Genomic DNA, 19,716 nt, shown 5'->3' with positions numbered 1-19,716 from the left:
ATTGCTAAATCTTAGCACATTGTCTTTTTTGGCATGTCAACACCATCTTCCTCAAAAGATAAGTTATATCCCTCGTAAGAGATTAATTACTCTTACACCTAAGATCAAAAAAGCATGGCCTTCTTAGGTGGACAATTCAAATTTTCTTGATGTTGAGGTTATAATTTTAACCCTTTTTCGTGAAGATAATCCTTTCTCCCATGATGTATCTACTATGTTCCCATATCAAATTAATAGAAGCAACGATGTATGGGCTCATGTCAAAGATACCACAATTGATGGTTTTCGACCATACTTTGATTTTTGAAATATGTTTTTTATACGACCTCCAACGTAAACCTCCAAGGGCTTATAAAGTGTGCGATGATTATTTTGAAGATATTGATTTGAACGATGGGGATGTTCTTCAATTTAAAAGCATTATTTTGCTTTGTTATCTAGTAAGAGATGAATAGGTTTCGATTTTCTTATGTTCTTATCTTTTAATTTACATTTATGGGACCATATGCTGTAAGAACTACTATGTTTTGTCGAATTTTCTTCTAAATAAATCATTGAGTCAAATGTTTTTAATATTTATTCCTTATTTTTACCGGTTATATTCTTACATGAACAATAAATTCCTCTGACATCAACAATAACTCTTCTACCAAATCCTAAATGGCAACAACCCCATTTATTTTGGGAAAAATAAAGTGTAATGAATTGTCAAATTTTTATACACATTGTACAATTACTTTCTCTTACATCAACATCTAATTATTTTTTTGAGTTATAAGAAAACATAAATTATATTATCAAATACCACAACTATACTGCGAAACAATAAATATGTTGTAAGTTATTGAATATGGCCCATTATGTTCTTACATCCTCTTATGTCAACAATTTTCTTGTTTCTCCCCCCAAAGTGAAAAGTAATAATTAAAATAATGGAGAAAGTATGATACAAATTAAAAGTTCAAAATATTCAACCTAGGTACCTAGAATAGAGGTGGAAAATTTCTACTATCATTTACTACTCATACATTCACATTTCACATTTATGGCATTCACATTTTGACTTTTAACACATCCCTTTGAACGCTCATAATATTAATAAAAAAGAGTGATTGTTGCCTCGTTAAAAGGTTATCAGGCTATGAGATAAAAGCTTGAACAAAGAAAAAAAATTCAACTAGACTCTTTATATTCTATAATAAACTGTCTCATTAAAAAGCTTGTCCAGAATAACCTAGTGGGATGAAAAAATATTTATCTAAAAAAATCTTATGGATGGTAAAAGGGCTTCTCTCTCTAAGTGCAGAGCTTCTCTTTCAAGGATTTCCTTCCTCAGCGAGGGCGTCCAAGGAAGCAGCCTCTGCCACAAATCATTCAAAAGACTTTACCGACGGTGACAAATATGGCATCAATGTGTAGGAATCAAGGCGATTCATCGGTTACATTGATTGTTCAGGGTGTTTCATATGAGACGATGCCATCGACAAATATAGCTACAACTCCGGTTGTCAATGAACACTCTGATGTTCATCGACAACTAGAGTTGGCTACACCTGTCCTAGATGGAGCCGCTTCAATCCCACCACACCCCGCAAAATCGAGTTGCTTCTCAAGGTATGAAACTTTCTTTTGTTGTGCTAACTATGAAACAAGGTACTCTAGTAGCTTGCTTAGATTAGGCTCAATTAGATTATGAGATTATGAAATGGTAAGCTGCTATAATTTTGTAGGTTGTTGGTGATGCACCTTCCATTAAATATCTCTCTACTTAATAAGCAAACAATGGTTGTTTGTAAAGGACTTTCGTTAAATCTATGGTCGGGCATTAACAACTCTTAGATTAACGTATACCAGTAGGATCGCTCAACATAATCAGACCTACCTGTTGTAACAAGCCTCTAATGAATACGATCTTTCGATTCTAATTCCTATTAGCTAAACATAACTCATGATATTGCGCAATTACATGAATTAAATAATCATAACAAATCAAGAGGAATTATTCTAATTCAATCCAACTATCGAAGAACTTCAAACCACAATAAAAAAAGGTATAAACATGGCTTCCCTCTTAAGCCCTAGAAAAGGACTACTCACTCATGATAATAATAAACTCAATAAAAATAATGCAAGTAGTAGAATTCATTAAATTAAACAAAGTAAAGAGGAATACCGAATGATTGAAGAACAATGAAAATGGAATCAACAATCTCTATAATCTTCAAAGGCAAGAGTTCATACAAAGCTAGAGAGAGAGAAACTAAGTGTTTAAACCTAAAAAAGTAGAAATTGGGATGGTCTAATCGAAAATACTAAAAACCTATTTATACTTTTTACAAAATTGGCTAAAAAAAGGCAAAAATAACCAGTCCCTAGAAACCGCTCGGTCGGGTGACGGAGATTCAACTTCTACGACAAGAAGGAAAATCCGCCCGGTCGGGCGTGTAAGCACTTTTGGCTAGAGGTGATCATTTTGGCCCGGCCTGGCCCGCTTTTAGGCCGGGTTTTGGGTAGAATTTTTCGGTCCGCAGGCCGGGCCCGGCCCGGACCACCCGTATTTTTTTGGCTTTGGGCAAGCCAAAAACGAATTTTTAGTCTATTTTTTGGCCCGACCCGTTTTGTCCTGCAAAAGCCCGCTAATTTAGGCCCGAAATAGCGGGCTTTGGACACACAAATTCGGCCCGAATTTAGGCCCGGCCCAGCCCATGCCCCACCAATGGGCAAAAATTTTTTGGCCCCTGCCGGCCCGAACCCGGCCCATGATCACCTCTAACTTTTGGCCTTTTGCTCGTTCGGTCGACCGAGCTAACATGCCTTGAATCCAAATGGAAAACTGCGATTTTATGTCAAATTGGGAAGGTTGTATCTCCCAAACCAGAAGTCGGATTGGGGCGTGTGACCTATAATTGGAAAGCCCTTGAAGTTTAGTTTCTAACCCAACTGAAATGTTTTGATTATAAATTTTATATAAAAAGTTGTGATCAAAATAGTGAACAGCTGTCAGTTTTGGCACTTCTTTCACTAACTCTTTGCTTCATTCTAACTCGAAATTGTCCCAAACAGATGTATTGTGATCCTTATGCAACCTATCTTCATCTTCAATGATTAATAGGCTTGATCTTAGATCATAATCAATTTGCATCAAAATAACCTGAAAATCATCGAAACACGCAAACGGGGAGTAGTAGAGCACAACTTATGTAATTCATGCCATTATGCATCTAAATGCTCTAAAAGGAGTTCTAAATGCAATCAAAATGCATCTAAAAACTATATATAAATGTGACATATCAAACTCCCCAAGTTAAACCTTTGCTTGTCATCAAGCAAACAAGACATGAACATGGAAATAATTGCCTCACCCCTTATATAAGAAAATCACAGTTCGAAATATTTTCATGACTAGGAACCGTTCAAGCAGGAGTCCAGTTGTTCAGATTAATCTAAATACCAATCACTCAAGTAAATTGTCAAACTCAACTGAATTACATGTCATGCACATCCTGAAAGGGTGCTCGCATAGGTATTACTCTTCTCAATCTTGTGGTAGGCAAAGAATGTGCCTGAACACTCACCGACCTGAGTCATAAATATCCCTTCCCACTCACACTCTCATGTGTTTGAGAAGGTATAATGTCGCTCATCCTAATCAAGTCGAATCAAGTAGCGAACATACTCTTTAACTTTGAGAACCACAACCGGTATCAAATACCCATAAAGAAGTAGAATTCAAATTGATTTCTATAACATATATACCTGAAGTGGAAGCCCCAGACTTCTTTATTTCCTCCAAGTATATCGGGCAGTTCCTCTTCCAGTGTCCAATCTTGTGACAGTGGAAGCAATTGCTTTCCGCAGAGACCTTTGGCTTGGCGATTGGCTTAGGTTTTTCAGCAAAAGTGGCAACTTGCTTGCCTTTTGTCCTTCTTTCCTGCCCATTTCTTTTTGAAACCCTTTCCCTTTTGAACCAACATAACCTCTTTCTTTGGTTCAACCTTAGGGATGTCCCTTTCAGCATTGACCAACAATCCATGCAGCTCTTGCAAAGTCTTTTCAGACTCATTCATATTGTAGGTCATTCTGAACCGATTGAAACTATCAGGCAGTGAGTGGAGAATAATGTCAGTAGCCAACTCGAGTCTATAAGGGAACCCAAGTCTTTCCATGTTTTCGAAAAGACCCATCATTTCGAATACATGGGGCCCAACAGCTTGACCCGGCTTCAAGTGACATTCAAGTATCTCCCTATTAGTCTCATACCGCTCAACTAGGGCCTGAGTTTTAAACATGGCCCGCAGCTCTTGCATGATCGTGTAGGCATCCTTGGTTTCGAACCTCTTTTGGAGGTTCGGCTCCATGGCTGCTACCATCAAACAAGTGATTGGTATAGACTTATCACTAGCCTGTTTTGCACGACGTTTTTCAGCGTCAGTTGATTCATCAGTTATTACAGGAAGCGGGGTATCTAAGACGTCCTCTCGACCCTCAAACCTCAGAACGAGTCTTAAGGTCCTTTCCCAATTAAGGAAATTTTCACCATTCAGTCTGTCCTTTTCCAAAAAAGGGCGAATGTTGAAACCGGGGTTGTTGTTGTTGTTATTTACTAGACATGATATCTACAGACAGAAAATAAAGCAAAGTTAAAATTTATGTTTATAAAGCAACCTAAAACATGTAAAAGGTTTCTAGGTTGACCACCTATTCAAAATTAAAGTCCCCTATGAATAAGTGATTTACAAGATCCTATCAACATGCAACACTAAGCAGACGGAGGCCTTATCTTAACGTTACATTATCAAGGTAAGTAAACTCTTTTACTAATTATAACACTTTATAACTCTTGTTTAGATGGATAAACATCGCATGCTTAACTATCTCTTGCTTCAAAATTCAAAACGCTTTTGATAATTTTGTTAAGGACAACCAAACTAAGTTGTAAAATTCGCAATTTTACCTTATATCCCAAAATTAATGATAACACCCTGCGGAGGCATGACCTATTACTATTAATTAAGGGTTTTATAAGTACTTTATGTTTGGAAAAGACAAACCTTAATATTTACGGGGCCTAAGTTTATTATGTTGTTATGAATTAGTGAACTCTAGCGCATCAATAAACAACATACAATAAACTTATAAGCATTTTAAAAATAATAAAATGCGAAAATAAAATGATCTAGTATCCCATAATCCTAAGAACTAAGCATCAATGGCTCCTTCTTGGACTCTTCATGGATCTCCATCCACCTTTTCCATGGGCCTTCTCTTAATGGCTCTTCTTTGGATTACATAAGTATCAAAATTAATTTAAATAATAACTAAATTAAATAAATTGCAAAAATATTTAACGATACGCAGATCGTATTCAAATTACAAGAATACATCACGATATGCAGATCGTATTTTCTATTTTATTTGGGCCATACTAGTCATACATAGCAAATATATCATATATAAAGCCACATAATAATATCACATATTATACTTGCCAATCAATTAAAATATCAAATATTCTTAATTAAAGCAAGAGGATAAAATTTTAAGTAAAACTAACACCTAAAGATTCTATCCCTTAAAACTAGCCTAATTAACTTTAATTAGATTAAAAAATCAGATTATGGATTGAAATCTATGACCAAGTCAGCATAATTGAAATTTACTTATCTTTCTCAAAATTCTATTTTCAAAATTAAAATTTCCAAAACAAAATAAAAAAAAAACTTGCTGACCAGTTTTTAACACGTTTCTTTTTTAAAAAAAATGTTTTTTTTTTATTTTATTTTAAAAATTCGAAAAACCAACGTGTGAAACTGCAACAAGGTTGCATTTCACGCGACCGGAGCTAACCAAAACCAGACGACCTTGGCAGGCCACCTCGCCGACCTTTTGATTCGCGACCCTACGCTGGTCGTTTTACCGGTGAGCCGACGCCGGCAGATAGACCACCAACGCCAGCCAAGGACCCACGGGACTCCGGCAGACCACCAGACTCCGGAGCAACCACTGCTCCTTTTCTTTCCTCCTTCAATTTTTCTGTTTTCTTTTCTTTTCTTGTATTTGAAGGAAATTAAATTACATTCTATTGTAAATTTAATTCAATGATCTTGATTAAACTAAACATAACTCTTTATGCTTAATACAGAAAATTAAATTTTAAAATCTCTATTTTAATTAATTTTCAGATTATTCATATAATTAATCACTAATTCATATAAAACATCTTTTACATGAATTTATTTTCGTATATAAACGATTTTAAACATGAAAATTAGATTAATAACATGAATTTATTTTTGAAATTTAGAGATCTAAAAACAGAATTTATAAATTTCGAAATTAGGGTTTATAGGTTGGAAAAATTCGGCTAATATAGATTGAGAAAGCAAGTTATTAAAACTCTTTTTAATCAATTTCAATTAATTATTCAATCCATAATTTAATTCCTCCCCTTAATCAAATTAAAATTAATCATACATAAACTAAACTTTATGACCAAAATTCTATATGCAAGAGGCTAAAACTGATACCACTGTATGAATCTATAAGTACTATAAAGCGGAATTTCATGAATCTAATTCATAAGCACTTAAATCAGGATCACATGCATATACAATTAAGGATCACATATAAGTTTAGAAATAACCTTTGTAGCGTGAATTCCACAAAGCTTGAGTAATCCTGATAAAGAACCTCAGATGTGATTCCTCTACTAGGTCCACCAACCCGGATCAACACTCCACCAATGCTAGTTGGAAAGGAAGAAAACTTCTTTCTGTTTGAGGAGTTATACGTGACTTTTAGAGAGAGAAATAGGAGAGAGAAAATAATAAGAGATATCTGATGTATTTTCTTTTCTGCCTAACCCAATATATAAATATTTTAGGTCAGAATTCTCTCCCTTTCCTTACTCTTGGTCGGCCACCCTAGGGCCCTCTCTTGGGCTCTAGGCTTATTTCGTTGATCCAAGTTTAATGTGTGACCTTGTAGGATCCGTTACATCGGAGTTCGAGTTTATTATTTACTAATCCGAAGTTCTATAGCTTTCTCTAGCAAGATGTATAAACGACCTAATATAATGAATTTATAATCTCCATAATACGATCCATTATATGTTAGTAATTGCATTTAAGTCGAGGACATAAATCCTTCATTTTCATTATCAGGGAACATGATATTTTTCTTATCAATCTCATCCTGGATTTTATTTCTAAACAAAATACACTCGAAAGTATCGTGGGTAACTGCATCATGCCATTTACAGTATTTTTTTCCCTTTTACTTCAACTGCAGTTTTCAATTTATGCCTCCATACCAACTTTATTTTCTTATTAGATAATAACCGGTCAAAGACGGTGTTGGATTTTCCAGCATCAAACGTGTATGTTCTCTTATGTCCAGACTTTAAGTCTTTTGGCGCTGAGAATTCTCTTTACTCTAGGGGAGAACACTTATAAGGTACTCCTTGAACAATTTCAGCCACATCAACCTCTAGTGTTGTTTCAAAGTGGAACGGTTGTTCATTTTGAGCAAAGAAGCTCTAATGCCTTGCTGCACTCTTAGCTTGTAGGTTCCTTTCATACCTTACGGCCAATTATAGTCTTAGTGTGCTGAAAGAACCCCCTTTAGACCTTCATCGTATTTTGGTCGAGGATGCTATGGGGGTAGCAACTTCACGCATGATTCCTTTGTAGTTTTGTTTACTTGTCCTTTATTTTTCGTTGCTTTATTTTCTTGTACTTTGGCTCCGCCTCATTACTCATTAGCATCGAAATAAAATAAAATAAAAGTAAAGAAGGAAATTTTCATATTCCCTGGTAAATCCCCTCGTTTAGGTTTACGGTTCAATCGTTTGTCTCTCCTCGAAAAACTCCACTCACTCGTATAGTCATATCCGTCTGACTGCCGCTGCCGCCTGAAGTTTGAATCACAGGTTCAGTATATTCATTGTTTGAGAAGGGTTTATGTTTTACCTAAATTATTGAGGCTATTATCGTTCATTTTTTTCAATTCTTTCTTTCGTTTCTCTCTTCATTCATGTTAGTTAGTTGATTCATGTTCTGTTTTGTTTTGGATTTTGATGATTAGGTCGAATTTTTTATTCTTTGGTTAGGTTGGCCTACCTTGCTAATTCATGTATGTATGTAGTTATGTTTGTTTCATGAAATCTAAGACTCTAATTTTATACAGTAGGTCTCAATTAATTAATTAATTAATTTGCATGTCTATTGTTGCTTGTTTCATTAAATCAATATAATATTTGAAGTAAGTTTGTTTTTATTTTCGACTGGAAATCTGAATTGAAAATGATATGTTGTTCGTGGGCCCAGGTTGGTGGCCCCTCCTGCCCGAGCGCCTGTTGATAAAAAAATCATGTCGCAGTTGGATGAGAAGGTTCCGATCTCAGGAAAGCGGAACATGATAGTGACGAGTGCACTTCCATACGTGAATAATGTTCCACATCTGGGCAACATCGTAGGATCGGTTCTGAGTGCCGATATATTTGCTCGGTTTTGCCGTCTTCGAGGATATAATGTCCTGTTTGTTTGCGGCACTGACGAGTATGGTACCACAACGGAGGTCCGTGCTGCTATGGACAATCTCACTCCCCGAGAGATATGTGACAAGTATCATCCTTTGCACAAGGACATATATGACTGGTTTGACATCCAATTTGATCAATTTGGCCGAACTTCCACCCCTGAACATACCGTGGTTTGTCACCAAGTGCTCAATTCTCTCAACACCAACAATTGCTTGCAAGAAAACATTCTCGAACAGGTACCCTCTTTTTTCTTTCCTAGGGTTCTTTTGCTATTCTGTATAATATTTATGATCTATTTTTTCTTGCTCAGTTTTTGGCTCTAATTTTATTATTTACCTTTGTTTTTGTCAATTTTTTGGGTGTATGGGAGTATTGTACAGTGGTTGTTATATCTCCCTAAAAAGAAATTTAATTTATACTCTGGTTAGTTTTTGTTTGTATATTTTTTTTTGATTAGGATAGTTTTTGTTTGTATTGTGCTTCGTACTTAATTATAGTTTTTTTTAAAAAGCTTTTACATCATTGGTAATTGGTTAAAGCTTTTTTTTATTTAATTGATGAATTGCACACTGATGCACTGACCCTAAATGGTCATATATTAGTTAGGCTTTGTTGTTCTTTTGGACTGAATAAATGAAATTTAATTTCAGTTCACTTCATGCAAATTCATTTCAATTGAATTCAAACTTATTCATTTCGATTCAGTTTAGTTCAGATTACAACTTATCTATTTATTTATTTATTTATTATTATTATTATTATTATTATTATTATTATTATTATTATTATTATTATCTTTATTATTATTATTTATTATTATTATTATTAATATTTTAAGTTTTTTTGACAATGTCCCCCATAAGCTTTTTGGAGGGTACTTTTTGGCCCATTGAATATAAAATAAGAGGGGAAGTGATAAAAAGAATAATTTTTGGTGAAAGAAGCGAAGATAGAAAAGTAATACTTCCTCCGATTTATTTTGTTGTTCCTATTTTGAGTAGTTTTATGAGAGAAAATTGGTTAAATTAGGAAGAATTTTTGGAAACGGAGGGAATATTAGTTTTTGGTGGGTGAAGAACTCCAAATAATTAAGTTTAAATAATTTAGCAATTTGAAAAAACATTTCAGGAAAATGTAGCAATTAAAAGAAACAAAAGGAGTATTCTAATATCACTCAATTCATAAGATTTTTATTATTATGCATATTATTAGTATTAGTATTAATATTTTATTATTATCATTATCATTAATATCATTAAATATTATCATTATCAATAATAATAAAAATATTACTCTACTTGTAATTATTAATAATACTCAATTCAGTTCATTTTAGTTCAGTTTAGACAAATTTAGTTCAGTTCAGACTTATTCATTTCATCAGTTCAGACTTATTCAGTCCAAAAGAAGAACCTTAGTTGATTATGCTTCTTCATTAGTGTGTTGTTATTCTCCTTCACGAGTTAATTATGCTCTTTTACGAATCAATTATGCTTCTTGTCGAATAGATTATGCCTCTTGATAAGTTGATTAGTCGATTTTGCTGAAATTAACTTAATTATTTGCGTAGTTAATTAGACTCTTGGATACTAATATGCTCTGAAGTTTGAGATATGAAGAAACAACCAACACTTTTCGCCTCCTAAGCATTTGCATTTTGTCATGATGGTTGAGAAAATCTTAAAAGAAATGGTAGCTCTAATTTTTTACTTTGTAGGTGGGACAATTTCAAGATAAACGTGCAGCTACATGCTAATGCTTTTAGGATTAAGACAGTACAACTATAGAAGCGAGGACAAGGGATAGAGAGAGTCTGGGAATTTGAGTAGAAAAATGAAAAGGAAACTGTATGGTAATTATAGTATGTACTGTATGACTATCATATAGGATGCATCCCGTAAAAGCAAATATATCATACGAAAGTTATTTTGTTGGCAATTTTTGGTGGTTATTTCGCTGGAAATAATATTTACTTTGTCAAAGATTTGTTGGGCCAAATTAATATGCTAAAAACTAAAAAGTTATGGGGTTGGATTTCGCAATTGATTACACTTAAAAGGTCTAATTTACTTTATTCGCGTTTATATTCAGTTTGATGATATTTTTCAATTTCTATCACAAATATTGGCTTACCTATATTTCCTAGAGTGCTATTGCCTTCAATTGTAAATATTACATTAGGATTTTCACTCTGAAGAAGATCAATTAATTCTTTGGTGGTGATTCTTATTATTGCCAGTTGTATTGTGAACAATGCTCCAAGTTCTTAGCAGACAGTCTTGTTGAAGGTCAGTGCCCTCGCTGCCTTAAGTCTTGTAAAGGTGATCAATGCGAGAGCTGTGGGGCGTTTGTGAATGCTCGAGAGTTACTTAACCCTGTTTGCAAGGTATAATCTTTGTCTTCTCCCCTATAATGTATCATTTTTCTTTTTTCATTTTTTTTCCTTTTTTTTATTAATATGATTACCTATTATATGGCAGATCTGTCGGAGTTCGAGCCTGTCTCTTCGCACCTCAGAGCATCTGTTTCTGCAGCTGGCTTCTCTGAAGCAGGACTTGCATGCCCTGTCTGATAGGGTCACCTTTTCAAATCAACAAGCAGTTACCGATACACAGAAGCTTCTCCATAAAGAACTCCAGCCTAAGTGCATCACTCGTGACCTTGAATGGGGAGTTCCTGTTCCGTTTCCTGCTGAAAAATTCAGAAAAAAGGTGACAAATATGAATCAATTCATTGAAAAGTTAGGTGTGGTTTCTGACTGTTCCCTGTTACTTGTTATGTACCAGGTGATGTATGTTTGGTTTGATGCCCCCCTTGGTTATATCTCTATTACGAAGTGTCACACATCCAAGTGGGAGCTGTGGTGGAAGAATCCCCAGAATGTCGAGCTTCACTGTTTCATGGGGAAAGACAATGTCCCTTTTCACTCGGTAATCATTCTATTCTTATAATTGTTTCATTCGGTAATCACACATCCAAGGGTGTAGATTAAAATGAAACGGAGGGAGTACATCTCTTGCAGTGTTAATTGCCTGACCGTTGACCTTGCTGCAGGTCTATTTTCCTTCATATCTGATTGGAACAGGGGAAAAATGGACCCTTCCTCATTCGATACATGCTACTCATTTTCTGTTATATGGTGCAGGTTCGTTCTTGAATCTTGTGATTTTTTATTAAAGCCTTTGCTGGCTACATCAAGCATGAACCTTTTTTCCTTCTTCCGACTTTTCATGCTTGTTGTTCACATTTGCTACGGCAGGAAAATTCTCTAAGAGCAATGGTATTGGTGTTTTTGGTGATGATGCGAAAAAAACAAATATACCTGTAGAAGTATGGAGATACTATTTGACAAGTGTTAGACCTGAAGTAAGCCTTTTGTTTCATTCCTGAAATTCTGTTTTAGTTGCCGAGTTAATACAAATTGTACCTTTAGATCATTTGCTTGTTGCATTGATGATGAATTTCATTGTCAGACGTCTGATTCAAGATTTTCTTGGGAGGACTTGCAAGCTAAACTGAACAGTGAGCTTGCTGATAATTTGGGTAATTTCATGAATCGTGTGCTGACCTTTGTTGCTAAGCCCTCTGGTAAATATCTCTATTTAAATCCTTTTTGCTTCATTTTGTTTTTTGACTGTTTTTAAGGTTACCGAACACTGTCCACTTGTCAAGTTCCTACTATAAGTATGGTGGAACATTTAAATTGGTACAAATTGTAGTGTGAAGTAGGCTGTGTAAAAAATCTGAGGTGTTACAACGATTGAAGGTATATTATCTATAGAGTATGAGGGGCAGTTTGTTTCAGAGGCAAAGAAAGGAATTATGAAAGGGAATAAAGGTGAAAGGTATTAAGAAAGAAAATTTTATAAACATGTTTGGGTTAATTATTAACAAATAAAAAGGAACATTCTCTCTCTTTCCTTCACGAAAGTCACAAACAATTATCTTGAACCTTATTCACCTTTTTCATTGAACCACCATTTTCTTTTAATTGATCTTCTACACCATCATCTTTTACCATAAAATACTAGCAGCAACTTGTACTTTTCTATAATGAGTGGTCAAAATGGTTAAGCATTGTTTCTTTGTAAGTCGTTATGGTATGGTAATGGTGGTGGTCTTTTGGATTGAGGATGAATTCCACCATTAAGACTTCAAATGTGATGTTAAGTACTCATCTTGCGATGTTTAGCAACATTGAACTTCTTGCATTGAAAGCACCGAGATCTACGTCTTCTTTAATTTAATTTGCAAAATCAACCATAGCCAAACATTAAATAGATCAATAGTGCTTAGGCTTTTGAATATTGCATCAGTATAACAATATAATGTGGGTAGAAGTGGCAATTAGAAGGCAAGTAATGTTGGTGGTGTCAGGTAGAAGGTTGGTGGCGTTAGTGATGGTGGATCATAATGGGCGGTAATGACAGTGGTGACAGTTGGGTCAAAGGTTAGTCAAAGGTGGATAGAAGTGAGATGATAGTATTGACTATTGAGGGAAATGAGGGAATCCAATTCTTAAGGGTTAGTAGGGAATCAAATAGAAAGGTTCCGGGTAATCCTAAAAGGAAAAATGAGCAAAGGGAATTCAGAAAAGTACCAATTGAATTTCTTTAAGGGAATGAGGATTGTTGTTTCCCTTTCCATTTCCTGAAACCTTTTAACCAAACATCCCCTGATAGTGTAACAGAAATGTCTGATAGGAATCAAGATGTTTCTATCAGCTTGCTTAGTTCATGTTAGAGATGTCTGAGCATGTTGTGTAAGTGATTCTGCTTGTTAGAGATTGTATTTGTTTGTGAACCTCTTTGCTTCTTTTTCTTTTCAAATATTCTTATTTTTATTAATCTATACAGGCAAAGGATATAACTCTGTTATTCCTGATGTATCTGATGTTGTGCCGAGTGAGATGGATGCTGAGTTCATTGAGTACCTTTTACGCTACGTGCAGGAATATGTCAAGGCTTTGGAGAAGGTATCTCTATTCCTTATTTTCCTGAAGTAGTCTGTGCATAATTTCTAATAGAGGTGGGCGCGGGCCGGGCCAGCACGCGGCCCGGCCCGTTGTCCGCTACGTGGGCCGCGGGCCTGTCACACAAAAAAAATTATTTTAGGCACGCACCGGCACGAGCTCGCCTAGATGGCCCATGGGCCGAACGCTCCTTTCTTTTGTTTTTTAGCATAAAATTGTCAAAAATCCAAAAAAAAACATAAAACACGGGCCAGCGCAACCCGGCACTCACGGCTTGGGCTCGGGCCTGGCCCGACCCGCCATTTCCCCGAGCCCTCGGTCTCGATCAGGCTGTAACTTCATGTACTAGCTTGTAACCTAATGTTTTGATAATGAACCGAAATACTTGGACAGCTTTAATGGGAAGATAAACACTAAAGATGGTGATATTAAGACTAACAAATTCATATTGCATATATTAAAGATAACAATAAGCTTTTACACTTCAGAAGTTAACTAAAGAAACCTTCATAATAGTTATGATGTTGTTTCAAAGTGCTTTTTTATGTATAAAATATACCCCTTCTTTCCTTGACCAGCTAGCCTTGACAAACTACTACTACAATGCCTAAACTACCATTCTCCAAAAAAGCTGGTTCATTACAGTTCTGCTCTTTTGGTTATTTCTTTTTAATTGCAGGGTAAGTTAAAGGATGGTCTAAAGGCTGCAATGGCTATTGCTAATGAGGGAAATAGACTGTTTCAGGTAATGGCGAGTTTTTGCATAATGTCACACTACTTTTTATATTTTATTTGTTTTTAATTTTTTTGTTGCTATTCCTTTCTTGAGGTAAATCATTATGCACTGACTTATGTTTTTTTGTTGCTGTTGTCATTGTTTTCTTGACTACTTATAGAGAACTGAAGTTTGGAAGCTTTATGTTGAAGATAGATCAAGGTGTTCATTTATTGTCAAAACTTTAGTCGGAGTTGTTTGCATTCTTGCATGCCTGCTTCAACCATTTATGCCATCATTTAGCACAGAGGTGACTTTGGTTTCGAACATCATTGTTTCTAGTCTCGTTCTGCTTGATTTTCTACAGTAGTCTGAACTTTTGGATGACAAATTTAGGTGTTGAAGCAGCTTCGCCTTGAAGCTCATGAACTTACGCTTCACGATGATGATATTGAGAGGGTTCAAAGGCCTTGGGAACTTGTCCCTGCCGGTCATAAGATAGGAAAGCCACGTCCTTTGTTCAGGAAGTTGGTATGATAGGTTCCATTTTTGTCACTCCTAAGCTGTGTAAGTCTTAGAGCCTGCGTTTAACTTTATCACATCTTTTTTGTCCAGAGTCAGAACGATGTCAACAAACTGGAGAGAGAGTTTAGTGGAATCCAGAACGGTGGAATCCAAAATGACAGGTTTGAGAATGTGAAGCTACTAAACAAAAGCAAGTTCGAGGTAAGTATGATCATTGCTGTAATTTCAGCATTGGTTAAACTTAGCTGTGTAGCATCCATATATGTATAATGCAATGCGTGCTAAACAATTTGGAAGGTATATGTCTAGCATTTATTGTTAATTTATTTGGTTATGTAATTTTAATGACTTTCTTATTGATGACGATGACTAAATGAATTCGCAAAAAAACTTGGGACACCTTTGGTTTTTTGTATGAAGTATAATTAAGCTACAAGCAGCAATTCTACTACAAGGAAATAAAATAAAAAGGCTACATGTTGCAACTTTATTTATTGGGCCAAATAAGAATTACTGTAGTACATTTATTTTTTCTTTTAATGTTTGAATGGGTATATATATGTGGAAATAGAGGTAGCTTTTGTTAGTACCTCTCAATAAAAATGGGGTATTACATTTTACTTTGATATGGGGATTTTTTCTCCCTGATTTTTATGCCACAATAGCAGTAAATAATTATGAGATTAATATAGAATGGAGTATGTCATAGAGAGGGCGTGTGGCCTTGCAAATCATGGCTTTTTAATGGGCATCGGCTATGGGAACGCCTCATACCCTCACACCTTAGCTTGCTGTGTTGATGTACTAAACTTACTGTGATGATGTGGTGGTGGATAGGATCTTTAGCAAACACAGCAAGGATATGGTGGTGGATAGGATCTTTAGCAAACCCACCCCCAGCTTCCCATCTCTCCAAGACCTTTTAGAACCTTCCTTTGTTAACCATAAGGGTTTCTCCCTGACCATGGCCTATGAAGCCCAACTTCAGGCCCCTCCCCTCCCTTCTAAACTTGACTGGATGAGCAAGTGCGAACCTAAGATCAAGTTCTTTCTCTGACTTCTTTGGAAAGATAGAGTGGCCCATAAGACCCTCCTTTTCACGGAGGAAAATGGCAAATGATCCACTATGCCCCAGGGGCCAAATGGACTCGGGCCATATCCTTTTTCATTGCCCTCACTCTAGAGATGTTTGGAATTCCTTGTCCCCCGCACTCGAACCTTTTTTAGACTTGGCATCCTGGATGAAAGAAAACCTTTGCAGCCAAAACCTTGATCAAGGGATGGATTGGAAATGCCTCTTCCCTTACATCTGCCATGAAATCTGGAAGGACCAGAATTAGGTCATCTTTAGGGCCTGTTTGGTTCACTGAACTGGAATGGAATGGTATGGATGTCCATACCAGGGTGGTATGGATCCAGAACCCCATACCAGTTTCAAACTGTTTGGTTCATCCTGTAATAGATTCAATGTCCATTTCTGGTGTTTGGTTCACTTTTGTAATGGATTCTGCATCCAATATTTATTTTAATATAATTGTACCAGCTATATGTATAAAAAAAAGACATAATTTTATAGAATTTTTTTTTTTTAAAAAAAGACAGAGATTGAGAGCAAGAAGACAGAAATTGAAAAAAAATAAATGATTCACCGCCGGAAAGATGCCAGAAATTTTGCTAATACCTTATTCGCAATAGTAATGGCCAAAATTTGTTTTTTGGACAAATGTAAAATCTCATAAGATGGGAAGAAAAAAAAAAGTAATTTAGAGAATGTATTTATGGTGATACACATTATTTTATCTTTAACAAAATGAAGAAACAGACATACTTCATGTCAACATTACACTACATTCCCCACAAAAAAAAAAAAAATCACACTACATCACTCACCATTTCTTCCAATGAATTGCAGGGTGTATCGAAGGTCGGAAAAGATGACGGAAATTGAAAAAAAATAAATGAAAAAAAAGCAAAGGAAAAATGTCGGAAAGAGGACTTCCACTGCCGGCGCTGGCGCAGGGAGGAGTACGACAAGCGAGGTTGGTCGGCAACGACTGACTTCTCTTGTCTAGGTTTTAACCCCTCTCTCTCTTCCACACAACTTTGGGTTTGAAACTTGAGGGGAATGGAGTTAGAAACTTAGGAGAGGATGGGAGATTGGGATTCTAGGGGGATGGGGTGGAGATAGATACCCTTGGGTATGAACCTCTACCCTAAATATGCCCAACCAAACAATGAAATGGATGTCATTCCATTCCATTAAAAATACCCCAACCAAACACCCCCTTAGAAATTTCAAGATAGCCCCTCCGGATCTCATTATCAATAGAGCTAGGGACTGTTATAGAGAGTTTAACCTTGCGCAGCCCAGTAGCAACTGTCCTAGTAGTTCTTCGAACCACAACCAACCCTGAGACTTTTCCGACCAGTGTTATGTCCTCGTGCATGTGGATGCTTCCTTTGCAAATCCAAGTATTCCAATGGGCCTAGGGGGAGTAGTAAGAGACAATCGGGGAAGGTGGGTTATAGGTTTCAGTGATTTTTGTTATGCTAGTGACGTTTGGAGGCAGAATTGAAGGATATTCTAAGGGCCCTGCAAGTTGCAGGCAACCATGGATTGTGTCAAGTGAAACTTGTTACTGATTGCAAATTAGCAGTGGACATGTTACACCAAAAAGATTGCTTAGCTAACAAATACAGACTCATTGTCAACACTTGCAGGGAAGCGGCAGAGAAGCTGGAGAACCTTGAGATTGTGCACTGTGGCAGAAACTCCAACAAAATTGCAGATGGCATGGCCAAAAGGAGTAGGAAGGAGGAAGTCTCTGAATGTAACTAGAATCTATTCCCATCCCCTTATTTATTGTTTGGACTTCTATAAGGAAGATTGTAATCAACTCTTTATGTTTAATTCGTAATGAACGGCACTATTTTCACCGGAAAAAAAGATAGGTTGAAAGTTCATGATGTAGTACATATGTAGGTAGAAGGATCATGAGGGGTGATAACTTTGACTTTATATGCGGGGTCAATTTGCTTCTACCTTTTTAATGTCATACTTATGTATAATGTCTAAGTGCAGCTATTTGTAAATAGCTGCTCAATATATGACTTTCTCGTTACTTGTGGGATCTGACCTTGAACGGATAACAAGTGTTACATGCAAGCCTAACAGCCATTTTTTATTGATATGTTAGGAACCGGAAAATTAGGCTTAAATTATCCTCCTTCCGTTTCAAAATGTAAGTCACGCACGATGTTCGAAGTCGAATTTTGACCGTTAATTATTCTCAATTTATGTTGATAGAAAATTTTGAAATTATTGTGTTTTTCAAGACGAATACAAAGGTATAATTTTTATAATTTTTATTTATCGTATTTGAGAGAGATTTGTGATCAAAGTAAATTTTTGTAAAACGTGAATACCTTATATTTTGAAACAGAGGGAGTATGAAGTATGGTTTTTTTTTTTTTAGGGAAGAGTATGAAGTATGTTTTGTTATTGTTTAGAAATGATAGTGACTCTTGTCCCCGACTCTTTTTATATTTATTATTGCTTTTTATTTTATTTTTCCTTTCTAGATATGTAGTTGGACATTAATGTGTTGATTTTTTTGGGTACAACAAGTCGGCATTTCAAAATAATGGAAAATGGGTTCGGAGTATCTAGTTTACTTTGATTTCCCCACTTCCCTTTTCTGATCCTATGGTAACTCTAGATTAAGTAATCTATAAAGTATCAATTAATCTATAAAGTATTGGATTTTTTAACAAGAATAATACAAATTTTTGGTCGTTCTCTCGTAATAATATAAACTTTTGATTATTTTTTAATAATACAAACTTTATATCAAAATTCCTCAAGTAGGACAAGTTGACTTGTAACCTGTAATACGGGTAAATTCTTTTTAAAAAATCCAAAAAAATTTCTCTCTACTCCCCTTCCCCAACCTGAAACCACCACCCCTTACCCCAACCACCACCACCACTTTGCCACTGGAGCTGCCACCCCCTCCAGCTTAAACCACCACTCCTGCCACCACCTAAACTACCTATACTGACCCTAAACTACCACCCCACCAGGCTAACACCATCGAAAGTAACTCCAGGACCTAAAACCACCACCATCTAAAAATCTCACCAACATCAAAAGCAAGCCCACCAAAACCAACAACCGAAACAATCCTACCATCACCTCAAATTTCCCTCACCTCGCCCGAAAGTACCAACCATAACAACCCCACCCCTACCCGAAACCACACAAAACCCTACTCCTTCACCTGAAAACAACCACCATTCACGCACGAATAGATCCTCTCTCACCCTCAACCCGTCGTCGTTCGCTACTCCGATGTCCTCTCTTCTGCTCGCGCGCTGGTTCTGACATTTTGCTGTGGGGGTGTGGAGTGGTTTCGGGGTGGGAGAGGGGATGAGGAGGGGCTAGGGGTGGGGATGGTCGTCGGAGGGGCCGAAGTGGTTTCGGAGTGGGGGAGGAGGAAGAGAGAGAAATGGTTTAGGGAAGGGTGCGGAATGGTTTCAGAGTGTGGCCAGGGGTGAGGGTGGTCGTCGGAGGGGTGTTGTGTGGTTTCGGGGTGGGGGAGGGGTAAAATGTGGGGGTTGGTCGAAGGAGGTATGCGATGTGGTTTTGGGCTGAAGTGGTTATGCAGGCTGGCAGGGGTGGGGGTGCGGTGGAGGAGTGAGAAAGAGAATTGAGGGGGGAGCAGGAGAAGAAAGAAAAAAAATTGTATTTTTTTTTTCCGAAATTTAAATAAAATAAAAAAAATCAGCCAATCAAATAAAGACATGTATCCAAGAGAGTGTCACGTCAGCTTGTTTACCTCCTACAAAAAGTTAACAACCGATATTGTCCTACTGAATGAATTTTGATGTAAAGTTTGTATTATTTAAAAATAATCAAAAATTTGTATTATTGCGAGAGAACAGCTAAAAGTTTGTATTATT

At 36.3% G+C, this 19,716-nt stretch overlaps 1 protein-coding gene across 2 annotated transcripts; it reads left to right on the top strand.

Moving 5' to 3' along the window:
* Positions 1 to 7,481: 7,481 nt before the first annotated feature.
* Positions 7,482 to 17,876, top strand: LOC104908399 (methionine--tRNA ligase, cytoplasmic). Of its 2 annotated transcripts, none has more exons than XM_010697519.4 (14): positions 7,482 to 7,930; positions 8,328 to 8,778; positions 10,782 to 10,928; positions 11,023 to 11,253; positions 11,329 to 11,472; positions 11,597 to 11,687; positions 11,802 to 11,908; positions 12,016 to 12,130; positions 13,399 to 13,517; positions 14,194 to 14,259; positions 14,411 to 14,539; positions 14,626 to 14,760; positions 14,845 to 14,955; positions 17,476 to 17,876. In XM_010697519.4, exons 2-14 carry the CDS (start codon positions 8,371 to 8,373, stop codon positions 17,503 to 17,505), a joined length of 1,833 nt encoding a protein of 610 aa, XP_010695821.2. In that variant the 5' UTR covers positions 7,482 to 7,930; positions 8,328 to 8,370; the 3' UTR covers positions 17,506 to 17,876. The 2 variants fall into 2 exon arrangements, with proteins under 2 accessions (XP_010695821.2, XP_010695820.2); XM_010697518.4 differs by having other exon boundaries at positions 16,667 to 17,876.
* Positions 17,877 to 19,716: the final 1,840 nt, after the last annotated feature.

This window comes from Beta vulgaris, chromosome 6, assembly GCF_026745355.1.
Source record: "Beta vulgaris subsp. vulgaris cultivar EL10 chromosome 6, EL10.2, whole genome shotgun sequence".
Taxonomy (NCBI): Eukaryota; Viridiplantae; Streptophyta; class Magnoliopsida; order Caryophyllales; family Amaranthaceae; genus Beta; species Beta vulgaris.
This window is presented reverse-complemented; position numbering and strand designations above follow the sequence as displayed.

What these genes read in the sequence shown, in the direction of transcription:
- LOC104908399 (XM_010697518.4), top strand. Translation starts at nt 8,371, where the DNA reads ATGTCGCAGTTGGATGAGAAGGTTCCGATCTCAGGAAAGCGGAACATG. An exon ending in ATGTCAAGGCTTTGGAGAAG is followed by an intron (nt 13,518 to 14,193) that starts GTATCTCTATTC and finishes TTTTAATTGCAG; the next exon opens with GGTAAGTTAAAGGATGGTCT. An exon ending in TAAACAAAAGCAAGTTCGAG is followed by an intron (nt 14,956 to 16,666) that starts GTAAGTATGATC and finishes AATGAATTGCAG; the next exon opens with GGTGTATCGAAGGTCGGAAA.